The sequence below is a fragment of the Balaenoptera musculus genome, chromosome 5 (assembly GCF_009873245.2).
Source record: "Balaenoptera musculus isolate JJ_BM4_2016_0621 chromosome 5, mBalMus1.pri.v3, whole genome shotgun sequence".
Taxonomy (NCBI): Eukaryota; Metazoa; Chordata; class Mammalia; order Artiodactyla; family Balaenopteridae; genus Balaenoptera; species Balaenoptera musculus.
In genome coordinates this window covers 23,750,560-23,777,255 of record NC_045789.1, presented here as the reverse complement: position 1 = coordinate 23,777,255, position 26,696 = coordinate 23,750,560, and the positions used below count along the sequence as shown (strand labels likewise).

At 33.9% G+C, this 26,696-nt stretch overlaps 1 protein-coding gene across 3 annotated transcripts in view; it reads right to left on the bottom strand.

Annotated features, from left to right (window-relative positions):
* Nucleotides 1–1,215: 1,215 nt before the first annotated feature.
* ELMOD2 (ELMO domain containing 2) overlaps nucleotides 1,216–26,696 on the bottom strand; it is a 28,332-nt gene continuing 2,851 nt past the window's right edge. For 2 of the 3 annotated variants that reach the window (XM_036853724.1, XM_036853723.1), the window contains 7 exons: nucleotides 26,086–26,114; nucleotides 17,383–17,480; nucleotides 15,657–15,786; nucleotides 13,093–13,226; nucleotides 9,804–9,872; nucleotides 8,923–9,056; nucleotides 1,217–4,783 (listed from right to left, as the gene is read on the bottom strand). In XM_036853724.1, coding sequence (XP_036709619.1) covers nucleotides 4,638–4,783; nucleotides 8,923–9,056; nucleotides 9,804–9,872; nucleotides 13,093–13,226; nucleotides 15,657–15,786; nucleotides 17,383–17,480; nucleotides 26,086–26,114 — 740 coding nt within the window. In that variant the 3' untranslated portion in view covers nucleotides 1,217–4,637. Of the gene's footprint in view, nucleotides 4,784–8,922; nucleotides 9,057–9,803; nucleotides 9,873–13,092; nucleotides 13,227–15,656; nucleotides 15,787–17,382; nucleotides 17,481–26,085; nucleotides 26,115–26,696 lie in introns of all 3 variants that reach the window. The other variant, XM_036853725.1, reaches the window with a different exon arrangement.

Sequence of the window (26,696 nt, the reverse complement as noted above, 5' to 3'; positions counted from 1 at the left end):
CTTAATTCTGATCCCAATGTTTTACAATTAAGTATACTTGCTATAGTTTATTTTATAAAGATGCATTTTATAAAATTAAGGTAATCCCTTTCTATTTCTCATTTGGTAAACGTTTTTAACATGAATGGATGTTGAATTTTTATCAAATGCTTTTTCTACATCTATTAAGATCATCACATGATAGTCTGATGAATTGCAGAGTGTACACTTTAAATTATCTGGATGAGTTTGTGAAAACTAACATTATTTTATTTTTAATGTGTTAACTCACTGGTGAAAGCCATATAAAACTGCAGGTTTTTTAGTGGAAAGGTTTTTAGCTGCTGAATCCATTTAATAGCTCTAGGATTTTTGCTTCCCTATTTCTTCTTGGATAGTTTTGTTTTGGTAAGTTGTATATTTCTAGAAATTGTTATATTTCATCTAATTTTCATAATTTTGACAAGGTTACTCAATATATTTTCTTTTCAGTATCTGTAGGATCTGTAGTGATGTTTCATATTTCATTCTTGACAGCATTTATTATTTGCTTTCTTTTTTATTGTTTATTTGCCTCACCAAGGTTTATCAATATTGTTCTTTTCAAACATTTTATTTTTGTTGATCCTATCGTATGCATGTTTTCTTTTCTATGCATCTAAGCTCTTGTCTTTAATATTTCCTTCTCTATTTTCTTTAGGTTTGTTTTGTACTTCTTCATCAAACTCCTTGAGATGATTGTCTTGTCTTTAATTTTTAAGCACTTCTTTTCTAATATATACATTTAAAGCTATAATTAGTACTAACTTTAATGAGCACGCACACACACACACACACACACACACACAAACACACACAGAGGAATGATTTGCAGCTGTAAAAAAAATACGGAAGCTATGTATTAATATAAAAATAGATCTATGATACATTGTGAAGTTAAGAAAAACATATTACAGTACAGTATGAATTATTCCTATCCTTTCTAAGAACGGAGGTGGGGTGGGGATGGTAGCTTCTTTTCTGGCCTCATAATCAATTGTTCTTAGCCAATAACATCTTAAATAGGTAATTAGTGGATGAGTTAAAGTCACAAAAACAAAAAAAATTTCTGTATATTCTGATTTACTCTATAGGAACATGATTAAATAAGAAAAGTATTATTTCATGAACATAAATGACTTAAATAAGGGATAAGGAAGATGGGAAGCGAGCAGAAGTATTAACAGAAAAGCTTATAACAATTTCAACACATTTTTATTTGCTCACAACATTCCAAACAAAATGACATCACATTTCAACTATTGCTTTTACGTAAGAAGTTAATTGCTTTATCCAAAGTAGACAAAAATCTATTTCTTTAAGTTGCCAACCAGCACTCTTTCCCCCAGGGAAAGCTAGTGCTTAAATATTTTTTGAATACTTTGTTTAACAAAAACATAGACTCGCCCTATAACAGTAATGCAGTAGTTGGGTCTTACCTGCACTACATTTAACATTTTTCTTAACGAAAGCTGAAGCCAGGAAAAAAAAAACAAAAACAACTCTCATGATTTTTCTCAGATTTTTACCAATTCCCTTAATCTTCATCAAAAAAAAATTACTCTGTGGAGAGGTTCATAAATATGAAATGGAAATTAAGCCTCCCCAGAAGTTGGGTGGACCATTTATCCTGAGAAAATAGCTGCTGGTCCCCAATCATTAATTCAAGAAGGATAATAAACATTATTGCCCTCCAAGCCAAATTTCTTCTCTTCTGTGCCAAGATAACATGTAATCTCTTCTGCTCTGGCAATGAGCACTCCACTTTCACACTCATCTAATGCTTCTCTCCTTAGCAAATCTTTGACCAAGTTCTATTTCACTGAATGCAAAGGGGAGAAACAGCACATAAACAATTATGAACACTGGAATAAAAATGAAGAGTACATGTATTTCGCATAGAAAAATACATACAAATCCAAGTTGCTCTTAAAATAGAAAAAAATCAGGACGGGCATTTTTAAGAAAAAGATTCTACTTTCTAAATTGTAAATGGTGCCAGTAAGACACTGATTTTTATATCTAACTATATCACCATATTTATATATAAAAAGGGGTTGGTCTAGGTTCACTAATATCCCCTGATTTCTTTCTCTCAATTCTTTAAAGATTGTCTTTCAGAACATATTTAAACTGCAACCATTGTAATTATATTTTTAGACTATTCTTATCACTGGTTCACTCTTCAATCTGGCACATACAAAAATTCATTTCAGCACTGATTCACTTTTTTGACGCTAAAACAAACAATTTTCCTGCTACTTCAATTCTATCACTACTTTGGTATTTTATTATTATAGAAACAGGTAAGATTCTAAATATGGATTTTCAGACTACCAAAAATTCTAACATACATATGTTGAAAGCAAGGAAAAGTAGGAAGGCAGAAACAATTATCATATTTTTCTTTTCATGTATGTCATTATCACATGAAAGTCAGAAGGCTCATGTTACATTCTAATTTACAGCTGGTGACACTTAGCTTGGCTTTCAAACTATCAAACCTCAGAATCTGTTGGTGGCTTTTAGACCAATTTGCTATAGAATTATCTGAAATGGTTACAGATTATTTTAAGCAAAAACAGAACAACACATTATACAAACAGAGGTGGACTTAAATAATATATTATTGAACAAAATTTCTAATAACATTTTAAAAACATTATTAAAAAGTTTTTTTTTACTCCCTAGAAGGGGAAAAACTTAATTACTCGAAAAGTTTCCTCTTCCGTACTTGAATCATTCTTTTATTAAGCATACAGACAAAGGTTTCAATCAGTTCAAGACCTCATCTGTTAAAAGATTAAAATAGAAAGGTAAACATTTTCTAAAACTAAAAGACTAACAATTGCTTTCCATGTAATGGTAAACACCTTGATAAAATGAACTTTAATGGTTAATACCTGATCCTTATCTCATAGAACTCTGGCTGGATCATAAAGCATAGAAAACATTTAAAGAAGTTAAGATGGTCCCAAGGTTGAGAAGTCTCCTATAAGAAACCAGTTTTAAAATTCCTGTAATACTGAAAAGCGTTTCGCCACTATTATAATAAAATGAGCCCAATTTTTAAGTTTCATCTTGTTGAGAAAAGAATTTTAATGCATGCACTTTTAATGTATGTGCTAGACAACACTGCATCTGTTATTTTCCAATTGGATATTTTTTTTAACCACTCTTCTCTTTGGCAAGTTTAAAGAGAGAGGTTTGTCAATAGGCATAAACAAATACTCGAAAGTTTCAGGTCTTGCTATATCACATAAAAGCCAGTCCTTAAACACTTGATACATACCATTTTAAAGGTGTGCTAACTATCCTCATGTTTTAGATTAAATTATGTGTTTAATAGGCTGCATTCCGTAGGATTTAGGGAGAATTTGGTAATCAGATGAACCTATCTTTAAACTTTTAGTTTTGCCATGAGTACAAATGTCTAAAACAGACAAAGAAGAAATCGTTCCTGTTAGAATCTCATCACTATGTAATCCTTGACAGCACTTGCTGCTCTCCTGAGATTTTCGGAGAATAAAGCTATACAAAAAGCACAGTCATCATGCTTAGGCTACTTTAGAAGCCCACAGACTGTTAACTCAAAGAACACACACGAAGTCCATACATCGTTATCTAGAAACACAGTGGAGTCAAAGCAAAGGCAAGCAAGACTTAACAGCAAGTAAAATAAACCAACGATGTTTAACTGAGATGTTTAAAAGCTTTGTTTTCCTCTTGTTAAAACTCAAAGACAGCTTTATTGAAATAGCACCTGCTCTTTGAGTATAATCAAGATTTTCTTAGCAAATGCATCTCTTTTCATAAACATACATCCATAGAGAAGCTTCATGAAAGGCCCTCATACCAAGCACTAACTAAAAGTTCTTCTCTCTAACTGATAAAAAGCAAATACTGAAGATGAGAAAATGTCTTTAAGATTTAAAATTCCACTGTGATATTTCAGTGTGGTATTTAAAAACCAAAAAGCTAATCACTAATACTGTCATTCCCTCATTACCTATTACATGACATAATCAGAGAAACCGAAAAGAAGGCCATAATTCTTTGTCTTCTCTGACTTATCTATATGCTCCTTTTGCTCCTATGAGGCAACGGTATGACGTGTGATTGAAATGCAAACAAAGAAAACCATGAAGAACTAACCTCTCTGTTAATTAACCTACAAATAAAATAAGGCAAAGAAAATTAAAAAACAATCATTTCCAGACTAAAACACAAAAAATCTTAGGAGCTCTGAAAAGATACCAACTTGATAGCTACAATACATAAACATGAAAGCTGATTTTTACACATTTTAATCAATCAATTTAATAAAAATACCTGATTTGTACTTTTACACTAAATGGGTTAAGTCCCAAGTTCCAAACTGTAGTTCACGTGACTCTACAGAGGGGATCTTTGGAAGGATAAGGTACCTTTGGAGGACAGTGTATAAACAAGTGTAAACATACACTGATTGTCTACTAGCTTTCTTAAATAGAATTTCTGAAACATTTTTGTAGGAAATTATATATAAGGAGTGTAATTGATCAGATAATTTCTATTACAACTTATAAATTCTGCTGTGTGTGCAAAATGTGGTAGAAATAGAAGATACTACAGATGATTCATATTTGTAAAGTAAGTGATACATTACAATCCAGTAAGAGTCCCTTAATCTTTTCATGAAACTTCTCTCTGTACACGTTGAAATACATAATACTTTCTGGCTTTTCTTCAAACCAAAACTTGTCAAATTCATACACAAGATAACCTGCAGTTAAAAAGAAACCATAAATACAGTGCTCAATAGTGAAATCACATCCAACCGTCTCATTTTAAAAGTATATCCTAATCCATATTAGGATTCAATGATCAGAAACCATCTTAAACTACTAGAAACCTGAGGAACTTTATAAGAAATATTTTTGTATGTTCAAAATAAATATCAATTTCAATAAGATATTTAGAGTACATATACTCTGTCTCAAAAAAAATCAACAAAATGCCTCAAATTTAAGAGAGACTGTCAAAAGATACCTTGAGAATAGGAAAAAAAGGTTATCCCCAGAGACCCCTGAAACAGAAAAATGAAAGTACAAGAAAATGGATAAAGTATAGAAAAGCTGTTTTCTACTTGATTTATAAATCTAAGTTATTTCTGCTTTTTTCAATGAACTATCATATCAGCACCTTCCCTTTTAGAAAAGAATACATGAACTCGAAATAGGCTTAATATTTTTGTTTTTCAATATCCTTATTACAGTAGCCAAATTAACTCTCAAAATGTTAAAAGTATTTCAGATAAATATGTAAACAGACATATTTACAACAACAAAAAAATGCGAATTTAAAACCGCTCCTAAACCCTATTTGGATTCAACCAAATGTATCTATTTAATTATTTAACAAATGCTTCTATAGCCCTCGCCATGTGCTCATTCACTCTCATAGCAATCCTATGATGCAGTACTGTTATTCCCATTTTTCTGTAGAGGAAATAGAAGTGCAGAGAAGTTAAATGACTTGCCCAAATCACATAGTTTGCAGGTGGTCTCTATTATGTTGTAAATTAGACTTCGTTTCCACCAGAATCTCATTTCCCCTTCTGAAAAGCTATTCAAGAAGGGACAGAAGTGACTTATATCAGATAAATGGGGGGGATAAAGCCAGTGACTTTACATAAACGGGTGGCTAGGCTATCATAATTGCCTAGTGTGAAATAAACGTAAATTCAACTTTAAAACATTAGTCATAAAGCAAACATTAACAGGTAAGAACCATGACATTTCAACATTGAAACAGCACTTCGTAAGAAGGTCCACTGAAGAAAGATTTCAGATTAATCCCTTCATATATGATAAAACAGATTTTTGTCAACCAGGATATGTGACAAAATCAAAGAATAAGGCCTCTTTGAGCAGACAGACACCATCTGCTTCCTGTTCCCAAAAGACAAGCTGAGAATGGTAATCTTGTAACTATTTTTAACTAATATTTTGTCTTTCTTTCATTCAAAATTTATTTTGTGTATACATTAGCACAATAGTACATCTACAGAAATTACTCATCCATACATAAACTGAGTCTGTGTTCTCCAGCACCCTACCCCCAGTATCCTGATAGGGGTGTGCAATCAAAAACTTTGGAGATTAATGTTCTAGGTAGTACGAAAAGTCAGACATCCATCTAAATTTTATAGACTACAACTTGTTTTAGTATTTCTGGCTATCAGGTTTTAGCTGTTTATCATTCCTTTAAATTGCTTTCATTACCTATTCAAATGACTATATAGTCTAGAACAAACTGCTCAAGAGTAAAATACTAGAAATTTCTTGCTTCAGAGTGAGGTTGTTATAATGTAAACTGGTGTCAGAAAAAGACTGACTCAAAAAACTGAGACTGTAATGGCTAAGTTGATTTAATGAGACATGAGGAAACTGCAAGATACCAAAATTCTAGGATGCTGGCAGGGCCATACATGGCATAAGACTCCTAAAGCTTGCCATGAAGTGATGGAAAAGAGTTGTTTCCATAAAGCACCCCTATTGCCCTTTTGACTCTAGGAGTTTAAAACACCAGACTCAAGAGAAACACCATAAAAAATTTCTAAACTTACAATTCCCTGTATGCTTCTACCGCCCCTAACCAAAGCTGCAGGGACGCTTGAGGTTTTCCCACAGGGATTAAAAACAGGAGAACCACAGGAACAGGGATTGACTGTAAACTGGTATGAGGGATCTTACTGGGGTGACAAAAATGTTCTACAACTGGATTATGGTGATGGTTGTACAACTCAGTAAATTTACTAAAACTCATTGCATTGTACACTTAAAATAGGTGAATTTTATGGTATATAAATTATACCTCAATGAAGCTGTTACTAGTCATAACTTTTTGGTTGTAAATTTGAGGACTTATTTTTCTGGAACCACCAAACCAGTGGTCAGTGACTTCCCAGGATGACAGCGACTATGTGCTTACACGTTAGACGTACAAAAGGTGACAACGGAGCTAAGGAGCTCAATTACCACTCACTGCTTCCAGCCTTGCCCACGGAGAACAACAACAACAGAACAGCAGGAGAGACAAGGGGGAAAGGGGAGATGGACACAGATCACAGGGAAATAAAAAATGTGAAACCTAATCTCTTTATATAGTTCTTTCTCTTAGATAGAAACTACTATCTTGGAACTGATTCGTAAGAATGAATTGGGCTCAGTCCCTCAACCAAAAAAGGTAGATATGTTTAAAAGATAAGGTTTCACATTATTTTCTAGTCAGAATACGCCCCTTCCTAGAAAAGCAGAACCTTAATTAAGACATGAAACTTTATTGGTAAAGGGTATGAAAATCAATTTTGAGAGGGAAACTTCTGCGTAAAAGATGGACGTATGTACGTGTGTGTGTGTGTTTGCTTTAAATGTTTCAAGAAATTTGAAAAACATAAGCTTCATTGTTTTCCTGATAATCCACAGCTCTTATGGATATGACTGATAGAAACAAGGCAACTAAGAAGGTCCTATAACGACTTTTCCACCTCACATATTACTTTGATGCTCTTCCTGGTCAGGAGCCAATCAAGATGCTGGTGTTGAGGGCACTGGAAGCAACAGTATCCAAAGATGCTCCAGTTACCCCTCTGCAGGGGAAAACAATACTGCACAGAGGTCATTTCGTACTGCTTTCCTACCTGTCACTCTCCTGTTTTTATTTAAATATCGTAAAATGCTTGATTGGGGGGGAGGGAGTTTTTTGGTTGTTTCTTTTTATATTTGTTTTATGTTCAACAGGCAGCACTATACAAGCATCTATTTCATACAGAAAACAAATATCTGGAGGCAGTTAGCAAAGTCCCAGGAGTTTAGGCACTATGCTCAAAGTCAATGAGAGATTTAGGAGAGAAAATCAAATAAGATTGGTGGGGGGGAAAAAACAGTTCCCCAGCAACAAAATGAAAGAAAATGACTAGATTTTCATTTTAAATAATTATACCTTCAATGTGGAGATTTGGAAGAGGGTCACCACTGAAAAACTAGGGAAAAGGCTATTACAGTAACGTAGTAAAACAAAGGACTGATGTCATGCAGTTACAATGGGATAGGAAAAAGTAGACAAGTGCAAGAGAAATTTAAGAAGTAGACAAACCTGGAATTAGGGATTAAGTAAACACAGGGGAGGTTGTGGGAAAGAGAGACCTGGATGACTCCTTCAAGAATGGAGTTGAAGAAGTTATGATTTGGACACTTATTATCTAAGTAGTTTCCTATATGCTAGTTTCCTATGTCCTATCTAAAGACACAAAAAGATCAAGAAAAAATAGAGTATGAAGCCAAGCTAGAGTTGAATTCTTTGCTTCTGAGCAATATCTTCAGAAGATGGGTTCATTCAATTAAACCTTCAGGGTTCAACTACCATCACAATAAAAGTTAATGGAACAGCGGTGATATGACTGCTTTAGGAACAGTTATTAAATACCCCCAACCTAACACAAGAAAACCTGGCCTTGAAATAAAAGGGGTGTGTGTGAAAGGTTCCTTTAAATTTCCTTACAAGAGCAACCCAATGATCTGTCCTTGACTCAACAGCATTCATTAACCAGCATACAAGAAGAAAAATTCATTTTATAGTTGACTGGAAAACAAATGTCTACAGAAAAACTGTATAAATCCTACATTTGCATACATGTCAAAAATTGCCTCACTGAATTTTTTAAATCAGCAAATATATAAACTGAAGTACAAGATACTCTCGGATACCCATCTTCCATTATCTTCCTGTTTTTGAAAGATCCTAAATAGTAAAATGACAAGTATAAGTTATATATTTGATAAAGGTATTACATATAATACTTTCCTAAGGATTAAAAAATTCTCTTACAAATTTCTACTTTTAACTTATTTCAGTACTCACAATAAAACTGGTGAAAGTGTTCCATTGTTGGTATACCAGGAACAAAGTTGTAGAGGTGAAACTTCAAAGCTTCACTCTTCAGCAAGCTATAAGCCATCTCTGTAAGATTGATTCCAACTATTGCATAAGAATACCTATGTCAGAAACATTACCAGTTATCCCAGCTAGCCAAAATAGCTCATAAAGTAAATTTTAAATTATGCAAGGAATTAGTAAAAAGTAACTTTGATCCATTTCTAACACTGTATTGATTTTACAAAAATTTCTACATATTAATTTTTGTTCTTTAGAGGCTGTTGATTTTCTGGATATTATCTAAGATATGAAAACAAAGCTCTGGCCACATGAATATCTAAAACCAAAATCATTTAAAAAAAAATTAGAAAGAGTACTATATACACCCTCATTGATTTCTAAAATATACTGAGTAATCTGATATTTTCTCCTCCATTATCAGGGTATTTATTTTTATGATGTAATAGTGTTATAATGCTTTTTCAAAGATAGGTATCATTGGAATATAAAAATAATGATAAAGCTAATAATATGATGTCAATTTGCATTTCACTTCACAAGTTTCAAAGCTATTTCTCATTTTCTTATTCCCATTTCAAAGCCATTTCCTATTCCTATTTTCAAATCTATGTCTCAGAAAATTTTTATAAGGTCCTTATCTCCATTTTATAGATAAATTATACCTTGTGATAAAAATATATTAAATTACATACAAAATTGGTTTATGATCTCATTTAGCCATAAAATAATATATCATGCAATATTCTTTATGAAGTTCTTATTAACTAGAATAGTCTAATTTTTAAAAATACCTGGAAATACTTTCAATTCAAGAGCTTATGGTTTCTTTAACATATCCAGCTTACCCTAACTTTGGATGATTTGAACGGGAAAGAATCTGATGAGCTTCACTGGTATAATGTTCACTGAAATACCTGAAAAAGTTTAAGAAAAATAATGAAATTAACATGTCATTCAAATTGAAGATATCCAGAAGCAATTTTAAAAGCTACTGTCAAAGTGACAGTCTTACTGCCAAAAGCATCCCAATCTCCATCTCAAGTCACTTCAGTGACTCCGAGATGCTTCTGAATCAAAACTTAATTCTGAGCTATCAGGTCTATCTAGTACAGGACATGGGCCCTTCGCTAGACTTTGAAGTATTTTGACAAATAAATGATTTAACAAGAGACTTTTATCTATTTTAAAAGAAAATCTAGAGTTCTGTTTATTTGTTTGTTCTAAATTTTCTATAAAGTAGTAGTTGTGTACCTGTTAGGACACTTCCTTTCACCTGAGCTCATTCCTTCTGTTGCAACTTGAGTCTATATTGCTTAATGCCACTGTCAATGCAATCAGAAGAAAGTCAATAGCCTTCCTTTTGCACTAAAAAAACCCACTCCTTGATCAGTGGTGTAACTAAAATACTGGCCACAAAACAGAAGTATTAGCAGGTACAACAGAGAAATATATAAAGGTTCATACATACTGTTGGCTTATACTAATGCAACCTCTTCGAGTTCTTAAAGATAGGGACCAAATCTATTCAAACTTTGGATCACCCCATAATGCACTGATACTCATACACATATGATGACTGGCTGGATGTTTATGTAAGGATAAGAAGTAGAAGAAAAAATGGATTTCCATGGTTTATTTAAATTTTAGAAGGCACAGTCATTGACATTTTCATAAAGCATAGAAATTTCTAACTAAATGTCCCTCTATTTTTCCTTCTGTAAATTAATACTACAGACTTCCATTTTTCTTCATTGGCTCTAATTTTCAACCCATTTAAACAGGGATTGTTAACTTAGAAGTTCATGAATGAATGATCATTCATGAATGAAGGGGGATCCATGAATCACTTTAAATTATTCATACATTTTCTGTGTGTACATTTTCTGGGGAGAGAATATACAAAACTTTCATTTGATTCTCAAAGGGATCTGTAAATCCCCAAACAGAAAAAAGTCCTGTTTTAGTGCAATGCTTTCTTTACATGTTCTAATTTTCTACTTTATCTGGAGGCTGGCTCTAAAATGCCCTTAGTAGACTATTTATATTTCATTTTTTTTGCATGATACTCAATACAGTTCAGTATTATATTAGTATTTCAATAATCAAGCTACTTTTAAAATATTCAATCTGTAACACAGAGAAACTTTAAATTTCCTTGCTGAACTTACCTAGGAAACCCCTATGTAAACAGTATCTAAGGAAAATAAACATCTATGTAATAAGGAGACCTATTCCTTACAATAATCTGCACTAACTTCCCTTCTTTCCTTCCTTCCTTCTCCTTTCTTCCTTCCTGCCTCCTCTCCCTTCCTACATACATTTTTGGCCTTAGCTTGTATATTTTACCTTTCTGCTTCTATTTCCTCATTTATTCAGATTTTTTCAGTCTCTCTTCAATCATTTTCTGTAAAATATCCTTTTTATTTTATACCTGCCTGAGCATTCATTTACCTAAAACATCGTTATCTATCAAACTACCAGCTGTCCTTCAAAGCAACAAAATATTTCAAGAGATTTGATGACAAAGGCCAAGAAATTTTTAAAATTCATTACATAAAGGTATTTGAACAGCTTGCCTGCTTCTTGACTGTATCTTTATTTTGATCCTGAAGAGTTATAGCTCCATACACAGGACAACAAATATAATTATAGAGAAATTAGAGCTAATTTTATGTTTTCAAGCATCTCTAGTACATCAATGGCAATCAAATAATTAATATATCTGAATCTTGGTCATTTTTCAAATTAGTAGATACTAGCTCTAAATAGAGTAAAAATATCTGCAAATCATTTAAAGGTCTATCAGAACTCCTTACCACAGTCTTGAATCAAATTCTATTAAATTATTTAAATTTTAAGCTAAATTAAATTATCTTCTGGCAAATGCTGAAAAATCTTGATTTCTGAGGAAATGAACCAAAAGAAAGGTTACTCGGCAAAAGTTAAGAAAGGAAACATCAGAAGAACGTGTGTGTGTCTAACTGAGTTTCAATTATCTGTGTAGTTTACAAGTACCAAGAAAAAAGATGGTCTTTAAACGCTAAAAACAAAAGATCCATGCGTTCTGAACAATAATGAATTTTAAAATATTTCATAATTTTTCCAAGTGAAAACAAACTGCATTTATTCTAATTAAATTCCCCAAATGGACGTTTCTGTTTATCAAAGTGGAAAACTGACAATCTCATTTTCTGTAATTATTATTATTATTCAGACAACTGTGTTTTATCTTTGAAAAGTAGGTGCATGGAAAACTTTCATGCTCATACAATTTAGGTATTACAGAAAATGAAATACTTTTGTAACTGGAAAAAATTGTAGATATTGAAGCCCTACTGTTATCTTCTATTTTCCCCCCAAACGGCCTTATCCATATTGACCTAGATATCTTTTCTGAATATTAACATAAATTAGCTCAGTTTCAGGACTAATTTTTCACAGTAACAATTATCCAAACTTTGTTAATGGTTAGCGTTCCCATTCTAGGCATTTTATAGTCTATAAATCACAATTCAAGGACAGACCCAAACACTAGACTATCTTCATTTGCATATTCATATCCATATTAATCTTCCAGTTTACTTTCTAAAATAGTTTTGGCTATCAATTCTGATTTTAGTTACATATTTTGAGATTTCATACATGTGCCCAAGCATAAATATTAAAGAAGAAAAACAAGAGACAGTTCATATAGGCTCTGAAAAGTCAGGGATTTAAATTACTTGTCACAGATGGCAAAGAAGTGTGAAGAGGCTTTATTATTATCTTATCTGGTTATACCTCCTAAAATGAAGTCAGAGAGCCAAGAGAGAAGAGGCAAGAGGATAAAGAGAGTAAGAAAAGAGTACACACAATTCCTTAAAAGGTAGCAGAAAGGCAGTCAGGAAGAGAAAGAAAGAGGCAAAGTACTGGTAAGTAAAGAAATCACACACACGCACGCGTGCGCACACACACACACAGTATATGGCTTATGTATTCATATTGTTGCCAGCACATTAGTAAATACCTTTAGCACAGCAGTTATTAAAATTCAGAGATAGTATAAAACTAGATTGATTCTTACTAAAATTTAACAAGATTAGAGATTACATGTAATTTCATTTAGAGAATTAAAGAAAGTTTGTTTTCACTTACACAAGATTGATTAATCCAAGTATTCCCATGCCTCTGAAGTCTGTTTTGGGATCGTCACCCTGGAAACCAATGTCAGCCCACTGCTTGGAGATTCTAGCCTTCAGTTTTTTCGTGGGCATTAGAAGATTCCAAAGCTGTACAAACATGCTTCCATATTACAAATAACAGTGATGCTCTTAATTTACCAAGACATTTTCCTTCTCATAGCTGATATACTGGTAAGTCGAATGCTTTTAATTAAACAACTTTTGTATACAAATCATAGGCTCAACAAAGACTATATTTAGAGAACTTTTCAATTAGCCTAAAAAATGTAGCATACTTATTCCAATTTAAAAGACATACAAAGAACAGCAGACTTTGAAAAGGTAACAAATACACAGAAATCGAAAACAATGAGATGTCTTTACTTACTAAGTAATACATATATACCAGAATTAGTAAACTGCTTCCTTGAGAAGAACACAGTGCCAGGCACTTGGCCCTTGCCTCAAACACTATATACTTAAGTAGGCTCTATTCTAATGGCGGGTGATTATCCTTAATCAGAAGGAAAATAAGTCTGAGATAGGGAGGGGATCATGGAGAAATAACACTGATAGTATTAAAACCTGTATGATCATTATTTTACAAATTTTCATAGTTTTAAAAGAAAAAGAATATGACTTGGTTGTAAGTAAATATATTCCTTAAGACTGAGGATTTAAGAACAGCTATCAAATATTGGATAGCAACAAACCAATTAGTGCAAAATAAAGTTTAAAAAATGTAATCAGTCATTTTCTAAATTCAACACCACAAGTCATCAGACAAAAGAGACTTACAAAAGTTGATAAGAAAGTTTGTGAAAATTTGCAAAACAGAAATACTTGCATTTTTTTTTTTTTCCCATTTCACTACCATTTCAGGCACTGCTGAGTAAAGGACTCCTAATGAAAGGAGTATCCTGTCACCTCAAATGAAATGTGAAGACTTTGCGACCTTACTGTAAGACAGGGTCAGCACTCTGGCCCTGAAGCTAATCCAATCATCACACTGGGTTTTATCTGGTCCCTTCTCTCATTACTCACACATGCACCTGCTCACCTTAGCGTCTCTCCATGAGCTCAGCAAGGGTTTGATTATGCCAAGGATGAGGCCTCAGTGATGTGGTGAGAGACAAGGTAAGACCACTAAAACTCAAAATTCAGCATGCGTAAATGTCAAATTTCGGGGTTCCAGCCCTGAAGATTCTGATTTCATAGGCAAAGGTGGAACCTTGGATTCTGAATATTAAACACTGGTTAACTTTAGTGAAGGTGGCTCTTGGACTGTACTTAAAGAAACACAGCTCTCCTTAGCCCCTTACCCTGCTGAGCATGCATGAGGCTGGGTGATTCACTGCCAGCAACTGGCTCTTCACCTCTGAATGAGTTTCATGATGAATCACCGAGATGAAAATTCCCTTGACTCAAATGCTAGGACTTGGGTCTTACCCCTTCTCTAAAGGGAAGGTATTGTGTAGAGAGCGTCTGAAGTTAAGGGAATAATGATGAGGAGGAGGCTATAAAGAGGTCAAGCCTTAGTGAGTGCCAGGCACTATGCTAACACTTGAAACATAAAAATTCAATCCGCAGCAACAGTCCTTTGAGTAGTTTTATTATCCTCACGGACAAAATCAAGTTTTATTTTTAATTTTAAAATTAGGTGAAGTGTATATTTATCTCCTCCTGAAAACAAGTTCTGTTGTTTTTAAACTTGTCTCTTACTGTTACTTGAATACTCTCAATATCTGTTTCTTTCCACAGCACTTTTAGTTTATAACAAACTCCTAACACCAGGTGCCATGTGCTATTTTCCCTAACTATAACCATTTAAAAATATAATTAGAATAGGTGAAGTGGATGGGCAAGCTGATTCAGCTCTATTTCAGAACTGACCTTTCTAAAGCAAATGACTTCATCTCCTCTAGGCCTTAGAACTAACCTCATACCTACAATAAAGGTACTAGATCGGATGATCTGGAAAGCTTACTCCAGGCCTGATATTCTCGAATTTCAGCATCTCACTGGCCTCATGCATTTTTACTTCAGAAATAAGAAATAGGAAGGTTCTAAGTAAATTTCTTTACTCTCTTAATTTTTAAATCTATTGTGGCAATATTTGGCACATTTCATAAATCCCAAAAGATCTGACATAATAATCTGAAAAGGGACATCTATGTTCATAATTCAAGAGTAAGCTGAAAAAAGGCCTAATTTATGTGAGGATTTATATAAAAAGTAGGGGGAAAAAATCTGAAGCTTGTGGACTCATACTTCTCAGTTGAAAAGATCTCCCTTTATAAGTTTATAATTTATTTCAGAATTAAAAGCATTAAAATAAATTTGAATCTATCTCATTGATGCTTATCAGGAAATTATAAAAATAGTTAACTAAAAATCTTTCACCAATATAATAAAATTCTCTGAGAGGCAAAGAAATCAGATGGCTGTGTAAACCTCCAGATTCTCCACACAGGCCTTACTAGCTCAAGCCTGATTTATTTTCCAGTGTAACTCCAAATACAGAACACCAAAACTTACCTTGAGAAGCAGCTTTTCATGTTGCAGGTTATCAGAATCATATGGTTTTTTTCTCACACTTTCTACATCCAAATAGAGCTGTTTATAACCAGATATCTGTAGTAAGCATGCCTTCATACAGATTTTAAAACTGAAAATGATAAAAGTTATTATTTTAAAAAAATCGTACCTTCTTATTACAATAAAGTAATGCCTTCCATAGCTTGTGGTTCATATGTCTATTTAGAAAGCATTCCCTAGCTTTTGGTTTAATACAATAAGCATCAAGAGCCTCTGTAAACACAAAACATTATACAAAGTATCATGCAAGATGTGATAGAACAGGGCCTAAACAGAGGGCAAGACACGTAGGAAAGGCAAACTTCCAAAACTGCAAACTTTGTAAATCCTTGATTCGGTCACTTCTTTTCATGTTTTCTCTGGGCAATCTCATGTGTTCCCAAATCTTTATTGTGAGACACTACCAGCAGACCTAATTTTCCAAGGATATAGCAACACACAATGCCATGACAGGTTCTCCCAGTTCTTCCAAACACAACAGCTTATCTTCCCTGAAGAAGCATGCTCTTTCTCAACTCTAAATCCATTAATGGAATCACTAAGCACTAGTTCCCCAAGCTAGAACGCTCCGAGTTCTGACCTTCCTCTCCATCAACAATACATCAAAAGGTCCCTGAGCCCTTATCCTTTCTAGCTCTGAAAAGTCCCTCAAAGCCCTCATCATATATATCCATTTACCCTGGTGTATTTAGGGCTTCATCATCTCTTGCCTGAATGACTCAGTTTGCTGACTGTTCTGTCTTTATTCCTTCTACCAGCCTCCCACTTCTTCAAATTTACCCTTCATCTTCCTAAAATACATACCTTATAATGTAGCTTGTTTGCTTAAAAAAAAAAAAAAGAATCAGAGGACAACATCTAAATCTCTCAGTGTGGCATGCGAGCCTCCTTGCAATATATCTCTGATCTTGCACTCCACTCACTTCTCCAACCTCTGCTCTGTGCCTATTCAACGCTCCGGCTACAAAGGACTCCCTGTCATTCCCAGATACTCTAGGACTCTGTGTCTTGTTGGCACCTTCCTCTGCACGGAATGTCCTCCCCTACCCATTCAACAAGGTCCAGCTCAAACGTCACCTCTTTTGTGGAATTATCGTCACACTTCTCTCCTGTACCCTCCCCTGTTTCAGCCCAAATAAATTACTCCTTCCTCAATATTTACAAAGAAAATACCAAATGCAGAAAAGATTGCTAAATATTTACTATCTCAATATACTTGTGCTGGGAACACAGAAATGTAATAAGTCAAGTCCTCTTATGGAACTCAGAATTTATTTGGGGAAGAACAAGAGCGAATCAATGACTACAGTACAATGGGTTAAATGTATGATACAGGACCTTCCTGGAGGACAGAGGAACTGAATTTTGAAGAACAAGAAGGACACAGGAGTCATTATTTAAGCTTGGGAAAGTAATGGTAAGTTACCTTCGAGAAGGCAGATGATAAACTGGCAATAGTACTGGACTGGGAACCCAGAGATATAGGCTTTAGTCCTGCTTCCATCACTCACCTCTCTGGACCTCACTTCCTCATCTAGTGAAGTGAAAGGGCTGAATTAGATGATCTCCACAAACCCTTCAGCTCTAACGTTTCACAACTGTGTGAGATCTCCAGCCTCACAGGATGTAAGCATACGATAAATGAGAACACCGTCAGAACACATACCTGGCATCCTTCTCAGGGTTAATATTCTTTTCCTTCATTATATCTACTACACATCTGTCCACTTCACTCTGAACAACAAGTGTCGCTTTCTGTAAGACCTATTTGTGTGAAACAAAGCTGAATGAGAAAAATCCCCTATTGCTGAAAAAGAACAGTATGTTTTGAGGTATTTAGTCAACTTCATAACGCGTGTATTAAAATGCAAAACCAAATGAAACCGAATTTGTTTCAAATTTTCAGTAGGGCTAAAATCATACATACATAAAATAGAAGAGAAGCAGCATGATGTATTAGATGAAGTCTTCCTTAACTGAGAATCAAGAGGTTCTAAGCCAATGAGTTCTTAGCAAATAAGCTCCCACCATAGTATGCTTATGAAGCAAATACTTTTTATAAAATTCTAAAATTACATAATAAAAATATATGTACAAAAATTTTAATGCAGAAGGAAAAAAATTTAAATTTTAAATGCAGAAGAGCAAAAAGAAGAAAAGTCAAATAATCTTGTCAATCCTACCACCAGAGATAGCCACTGGTAACAGATGAGCAGATATCCTTCCAGTCTTTTTTTCTATGCATATAAAACAGATTTCTTAAATAATATGTTTTATAAATGTCCACTGGATCCTTCCTCTCAAGAAATAAGCAAGTTCAGGCCTTCTTTACCCTTAAAAGGTTTCTTTAACTATTATCCCTCTTTAAGCTACTATCAAAATTCCATCTGATATTCCCTATACTCCAGACAAAATAATCTAATCATACTTGGACTTATGCTTCTGCATATCCTGGGCCTTTCTTCTGGAATGACCCTTTTCCCAATCTCTAGACATATCAATTCTTCCCATTGCTAAGCTAGCTCACATACCAGATCCAGGAAGCTTTCCCTGATTCTATTCAAGTGGAAGTAACCTCTCCTCTCTTGGAATCTGCATAATAATGTACCTGTAACCTTTCTGTGACTCTTATCATTTTCTATAGTATAGTTATTTTTATATATTAAGTGGAAAATTCTCTGAGGACAGACTGTATCTAACTCATTTTTTCATATCCTGTATAGAAGAGATAACAGACATATAATTATCGAACGGAGATATTTGACAGATGAAAACCTTAAGAAAGGCAACTGTTTCAGTAAAAGTCATGTACAGCTATTCCATTACTTTTCTTTAAATTGAGGTTAATTTAAATACAATGAAAGGAATGGATGTTACATATTCAGTTTGACCAGTTTTGACAAATGCACATACCCAAATAATCCACATCCTTATCAAAATATAGAACATTTCCATTACTGCAGAAAGTTCCCTCATGCCCCTTCCCAATCAATCCCTCCCCCAACAAGCACCCACTGTTCTGCTTTCTATCACCATAACTTTGTGGTGTGCATATAAATGGAATCATAAAGTATGTACTCTTCTGTGTCTGCCTTCTTTTGCTCAACATAACGTTTCTAGAATTCATCCACATTCTTGCTTTCATCAGTAATTTGTTCCTTCCAATTGTTGAGTAGTATTCCGTTGTATGAATACACCTCAATTTGCTTACTCATTCTCCCGGTGATGGGTATTTGCATTGCTTCCAATTTTAGACTACTATGAATATTTTTTGTCTTTGTGAAGTGACTATCCGAGGCTCTTGTCCTTTTAAAAATTGTGTTGTCTTTTTATTACTGAGTTCTAAAAGTTCTTTGCACGATATAAGTCCCTAATCAGATATATGTGCCGCAAATATTTTGTCTTGCCAATTCATTTCTTAAAGGTGTCTCTGATAAGTAGTTTTTATTTTGATGCAGTCTAATTTTTCTATTTTTTATTTAAATGGTAACGCTGTGTCTTCTCTAAAAGACATTTTTGCTTAACCCATGGTAGATGTATATTCTCCTATGCTATCTTTGAGAAGCCTTAAAGTTTTGGTTTAAACATAGGTCTAAAGTCCATATCAAATTAATTTTCACGTGTAGAGGGAGATAGGAGCCTCCCCTCCCCCAATTTGGATATCCAGTTGTTCCAGCACTATTTATTGGTTTTCCAATACTTGCCTGTCCTCACTGAATTGCTTTAGCATCCTTGTTAAAAATTATATATGGTCTATTTCTGTTCTCTCATCTGTTATATTTATCTATTTGCCTAGAAAGTCTTGAAGTCAGTATAATCTTCTAACTTTGTTCTTTTAGAAGATTATTTGGGCTATACTAGTTTCCTTAAAATTCTGTATAAACTTTAAATGAGCTTGCCACTCCCTTCAAAAATAGCTTGCTGGGATTTTGACTGGAATTGCGCTGAATCCATAGGTCTCTGTGGGGATCAGCATCTTAAGAATACTGACTCTCCCAAGTGATGAACACAGCGTATCTTTCCATTTTAAGTTTTCTCAGGAAAAGGAGTTGTAATGCAGACGTCTCGCATAGCTTTCGTTACATTTATCCCTGAGTATTTTACTTTTCTGGATGCTACTGTAAGTGGCACTGTTCTTTTTTTGTTTTCCAAAAGTTTGCTCTTAACATACGGGGACATACTGTGTCCTACGACATTGCTAAATTCATTTATCAATAATGCTGGTAATTTTTATAGATTTCTTAGGATTTTCTATACTCACAAACTATGTCATCTGTTAACAAAGACAGTTTATTTCTTTCTTTTCAATCATTGTCTTAGATTTCTTTTCCTTCCCTTACTACACTGCCTAGGACCTCTAGCACAATGCCGAATAAAAGGAGAGTAAACACCCTCGCCTTGTTCCCAACTGAGTGTGGAGAGCGTTCAATATTTCAGTGTTGTATACCTATCATGCTAGCTACAGGGTTTTCATAGATGGCCTTTAATAGGAGGAGGAAGTTCCTTTTACTCCTAGTTAGTTGAGTGTTTTTGACCATGGGTATTGAGTTCTGCCAAAACAGTTTTTCAGTATCTACTCAAATGATCTTATTTTTCTAATTTACTTTGTTAATGTGGTAAGTTACACTCATTGATTTTGAAAATGTAGTCATGACATATTTTTTTTTTATATATTACTGGGATCAATTTGCTAATGAAGAATTTTTGTATCTATATTCAGGAAGGATATTGATTTGTAATTTTCATTTATTACAGTGTCCTTGTCTGGTTTTAATATCAGGATTATACTGGCCTCATAAAATATGTTTCTTTCTACTCGATTTTCTAGGAGCTTATGTAATAGCAGTATTATTTTTTCTTCTTAAATGTTTGATAAGAGTTTGCTAGTGAAGCTAATATTGGAAGATTTTTTTGTGCAAAATGTTTAAATTACAGATTCCATTTATTAGGTATATGGCTATTTCAATTGTTTTATTTCTTTGTGTTAGTTTTGCTAAACTGTGTTTTTCAAGCACTTTGTCTCTTTCATCTAAGCTATAGACTTCATTGGCATCAAGTTGTCCATAGCACCTCCTTATACTTTAGTGACTACAGGCTGTGGTGATGCCCCCTCTATCATTCCTGATATGGGCAATTTGGATTTTCTCTCTTTCTTGATCAGCGTTCTTAGAGGGCTATTAATATTACTAATTTTTTCAAAGAATCAACTTTTGAGCTTGGTGATATTTCCTATTTTTATCTGTTTGCTATTTTGCTAATTTTTTCTTATTTTCATTATATCCTTTCTTTTATTTACTTTGGGTTTAATTTTCTCTCTTCTAGTTTCTTAAGGTATAAGCATAGCTCACTGATTTCAGGCCTTTAAAAACTGCTTTGGGTGTACTCCACAAATTCTGATATGTTGTGTTTTCATTACCATTCACTTCAATTCTCTTTTTAAATTTCCCTTGCGAGTACTTCTGTGATCCATGGGTTACTCAGATTCTTAATTTCCAGATATTTGGGGATTTTCTAGATGTTATATTTTTCTTATTTCTTTTTTTAAAAATTAATTTATTTTATCTATTTATTTTTTTGGCTGCATTGGGTCTTCATTGCTGTGTGCGGGCTTTCTCTAGTTGCGGCAAGTGGGGGCTACTCTTCGTTGTGGTGCATGGGCTTCTCATTGCAGTGGCTTCTCTTGTTGCAGAGCACAGACTCTAGGCGCGTGGGATTCAGGAGTTGTGGCACGTGGGCTACAGGAGCTGTGGCACGTGGGATTCAGTAGTTGTGGCATGTGGGCTCCAGTAGCTGTGGCACGTGGGCTCAGTAGTTGTGGCTCGCGGGCTCTAGAGCGCAGGCTCAGTAGTTGTGGCACACGGGCTTAGCTGCTCCGTGGCATGTGAGATCTTCCCGGACCAGAGACCGAACCTGTGTCTCCTGCATTGGCGGGCGGATTCTTAACCACTGCACCACCAGGGAAGTCCTCTTATTTCTAACTTAATGCTGTTGGAGACAGAAAACAAACTCTGTATGCATTCAGTCCTCTGAAACTTACTGAGACTTAAAAGAAACCAGTATATGATATATCTATATGACTGTTCCATGTGTACTTGGGAATATGTATTTTGCATTTGTTGGGTGTAGCACTCTATAAATGTCAATTAGGTCAAGATGGTTAATCGTATTGTTCAAATTGTATAGAGCCTTCTGATTTTTTTTTTCTTGTTGTACTATCATTTATTGAGAGAATGCAGTAAAGTTTCCAGCTACAATTGTGGGTTCATATATTTCTCTGTCTAGCTGTGTCTATTTTGGCTTCAAGTATTTGGCAGCTTTGTTAATAAGTGTATACACATTTAATACTGTTATGTTTTCTTGATAAATTAGCCATTTTATCATTACCAAAAAAAAAAAAAAGATTTAGTCTCCAGTAACACTCCAGGTTTATATTTTCTACAAGAAAGCCACAAAAGCTTTGTTATGCTTATTGTTTGCACGGTATATGCTTTTACTTTCTATTTGTTTGTGACTTTATGTTTAGAGTATGCTTCTTGAAATAACATTCAGTTAGTTGGGTCTTGCTTTTTTATCCATCTGTCAATCTCTGGCTTATTCTCTAACCTTTTGGTAGATCTTTGGTTCCTAATCAAAAACAAAATAACAGCTGGATGGAGGAGAAATATAACCCATTACATTTTCTAAGTTCTCGTGTATCCCAACATTGTCTAAGTTCTCATGGAGCTCATGAAGGTATATTCAATACTGGAATATACAGGACTTAAAGAATTTCTTAGGTCAGCAATTCTAAAACTTTCTCTTTTAACCTAAAACTATGTAAGTATCCAAAGACCCTTTTCCCAATGATGTTTACTTTAGAGCTAAAGAAAAAGTAGGTGATAATAAACAAGAAAGCAACATATACAAATCACTTATCATATATTTTGTAAGAAAATAATATATGCTTATGCATATTTTATTACAGAATAACATTCAATAAACATAAAAGTAATCTAGTCTTTTTTATTACACCTACCTTGATGGTAAGTTACAAATTATATGACTAGCCAAATTATATTTATAGCCAACAAACATCAACAGTGAGTTTCACCATGCAAGCAAATCTGGGGAAATTATATATACATTTGTGTTAGTGTAACCACAGAGTGTGAATGTTTCATTTTTGAACCACAATGCCTATGTAGTTATATACTTAAAGGTTAGGTAGTTAAAGTCTAATTTTGGAAAATTAGAGACCAAAAAATATGCAAATGTGCATTACTATACCATCAATGCACAGACAAGTAAACTGATGCTATAAAACTAATTTATCATTCAATAGCTATAATGTTATCATTACTATTTAAGAGCTAAGACAGCAGCTCTAACCAAACAACAGCCAATCAAAAACACGACTGGACTGACAAAGTGTTCTTTCCCTAAATTTCAAATTTTTCAAATACTCATACATGCATAAGTACAGTGGAGCTCTGCAACATTACCATACATTGAATAGCAGCCAGACCTCTTAGCAGAATACTGAACTAGACTCAAGTTCTAAAAAGGTTTTCATTTTCATTTATAAATCCCAAAGTTTTAGTAATCCTTAATATATAATTGATAAGTGGTTGGTCCTAATGTAAAATACAAGCAAATGAGACTCAATTTTTAACAATCAAGGAAAGAATTTCCACTACAGAACAATTCACAACCCAATAGGACCACACTATCACTGCTTTAGGGAACTGGCCTTAATAGATTAAAATCACTTTTATTCACAGCAATCATTGGTAATGTTAAGTATTTAAATAACTAAGAGGTTTTCATGCATATTTTAAACTTCTAAAAATTTTGTAGTGTATGTTGGTTTAATCCCATCATCACTAACATAATATTAGTGATACCTATCAGGTACTGGGTATTCTCTTAGGCTGCTTTCATTATAACAATATTTCTAATCCTGAAACAACCATGTGGATATTAATACCTCCTTTGACAATGAGAAAATGAGTAACTTGCACAAACAACTAGAAAGTGATACAATCAGAATCTGAACTCAGATTTTTTTCATAGGAATATAAAAGTAGAGCGGGTTAATAGAAATATCACAAAATCAGAATTCAATTTCACTCTACAAAGTAAATGAAATATACAAATGAGACACAATACACACCATAAATTGTATATTTAAACTGATGAGACTTCCTCCATTAGCTTATTGACAAGTTTACCTTAGATTTAAAACCGCAAGAAAGCAAAGCTCCTGTGATTTAATTCAGTAAGTATTTAACTACCCATTTGTTGACTATTCCTTTTTAGTATGCCCTCCAAAACACAATTAGCAACTTATATTTTTAAATAATAAAATCATAAGAATACAATTTTAATGTTTACTTTTCAAGTGAACTTTGCCAGTAAATGAGATAAAAGAATGAACATTTTATTTTCTTTAACTTGTAACCACTACCTTAAAGCCTCCAAACACTTCAGCCCACATTTACCTCTTCCATCTCTAAATGCCTGTTTTTAATTACATTAGATTTCAGTCTTTTTTTTTTTTTTTTTATGTCCCAAAGACCCTGGTGGAATGTTGAACATATGGCAACCATTCAAATCTTCGGTCAAGGATTTGACCAAGGCACTAGAGTTCTTAAAAAGTATCATCTTGTGTGCAGTCCCACTTAAGTTTGGGGTAATTTTACCACATATAAAATCCCATTAGTAAATTTTACGACCAAAAATGTCATTACAATCCATTTTGGTAATGATGGTTACACAGATAGATGTGAAAGTGAGTTCCCAGTTCCAGAACCCCACCAGAGGTTCATCTACAATTTATGATATTGCTACTTTGTGAAACTGCATCCTAAGTTTCAATTAATGGAACTGTACGGGTGGATAGGTATAAACAAATTTTTAGAACAAGCAACTTGTTAACTTTCTAGATCCCTACAGTCTCATTTAAAAAAAAAGAAAATTAATCACTTTATAGTATTCTAAACAAAGGGGTAGGACTCTAGACTCTTCTCCCCTCCCCGGTATTCATTCACGTATATGAGTTATTCCCATTATGACCACTCATAACTAAATCAGTAAAGCACCTATTTTATAGGTCACTCTCCAAAACTTAACAGATATGCTTGCAATATTCAGCAGTGCCCATTTTCTTTCCAGCATGAATCAGTAACTCATATCAATATCACTAGACAGTAGCAAATCAACAATTTTTGACCCTATATTCTCGATCCACATCGTACATCATGACCAAATACAAACATATATACGGATATCTAAAACAGATATAGATGCACACACAGATAACTAAAAGTAAATTTTCATGAAACCATATTTAACCTTACTACGACCACTGTTTTCTAATTATTTTCTATTCCATTCCTTTTGTTGTTGTTGTTGTTTAATGTTGGCTGTGATCTACCACGGGATTTCAAACAATGGTCTACATGTTCCATACTCTAACTTTGCCACACCAAATAATCTATATATAGAGAAAAAAAATTGGGAAACACTATAGGGAAGCATATGGTAGACTATATTATTGGTCCCTGTTTTTCACTCCTGTGTAATTGAATTATATACCCACATGCCTAACATGGCCTCATGGTGGGCATAATGTATTTTTCCACCCCTTGACTTGGGCTTGGCCATGTAACTTACTTTAAGGATATTAATGGACACGACACAAAAAACTTAAAATACGCCTCTGTAACAGGACGTTCAACGATCAACTGTGAGAAGAATATTTCCCAGGTACCTTTTCAACCTAGGTCCCACAATGAGACAACTGCAACAGACCTGAACTTGGCACCAGCTTGAAGAAGAGCCTTTCCAGTTGGCCCACAGACACATGAGCAAGAAATAAATAATGCATTTATTTATAATGCATTTATATAATAAATCTATGCCCTGAGATTTTAAAAGTTTGTTACACAGCAGCAGCTGACTAATAAACAGTATGAGGTATGACTTATTTTGGATCAAAAGGTACATGACCCAGATTTTCTATAACTATCCAAACCTATCCTAAGGGCACAGTCTATGAGAAAGTTTTCCCCCTAAGACCCTGCTTTCCCAAAAGTTATCAAGTTTTGAGGTAAAATAAACAAGCAAAACCTCAGAACAGAAAAAATTATTCAAATACCTTCTTTGTGCACGAGTAGTGCACACAAACATACACACACACAGAGAAAAAAAGGTTTTAAAAAATAGAATATTCCTTCTAAGGTGGGAAAATTTCACTCAATACTCTTTACAGCAAAGACTCTGCTAGTAGGACATTAAAAATAATTCACTCTAAAATTGAGGCATTCTTTTAAAGAAAAAGTATCCCCTAGTTAAGTTGTCTAGAATTATCACCTTGATATGATCCTACCTTATTCTTGGAGTATGTCAAGGAATTTTCTAAAATGAAAAAAAAAAAAAAAGAATATTATTACTTAAATGCTGTTTGTGAATTACTCCGCACACAAATAGTATAAATATCAAGCCAGTAATAAATTACTTTAATAGTTCCAGAAGATATAATTTCTACATGAATAACACAGCAAACATTTAAAAATTTTATCCTTACAGTATGATTCCAAAATTCTCAACCCAACACACATACCAGAGCCAAAGAGGTTAAGACCAACCTAACTTCCCCAGAATCATCTGTTTCTGTGCGGATCTCCAAGTGTCTACTAACTGCTGCAAATTCATCCACGGCTGCCTCAGAATAGCTTGGGTTCCAGAAACTCATCTTAAGAATACAGTGAGACTCATCTTAAGAATACAGTGCGAGTGCTCTAAACTACCTTTTCATGTGTTAGCCTTATGAAGTAAGCGTTTAGATTTGAAGAGCTAGCAAACAAAACATACAACAAAGGGGCAAAAAGGAAGACTTTAGATTATCTGGACAACCATTCTCTAACCAGACGAAAAGCAAAACAGCTTTTTCGTTCTTGCTTTCTGCTTCAAGAATCACAAGAACGTTTTTTACTGGTC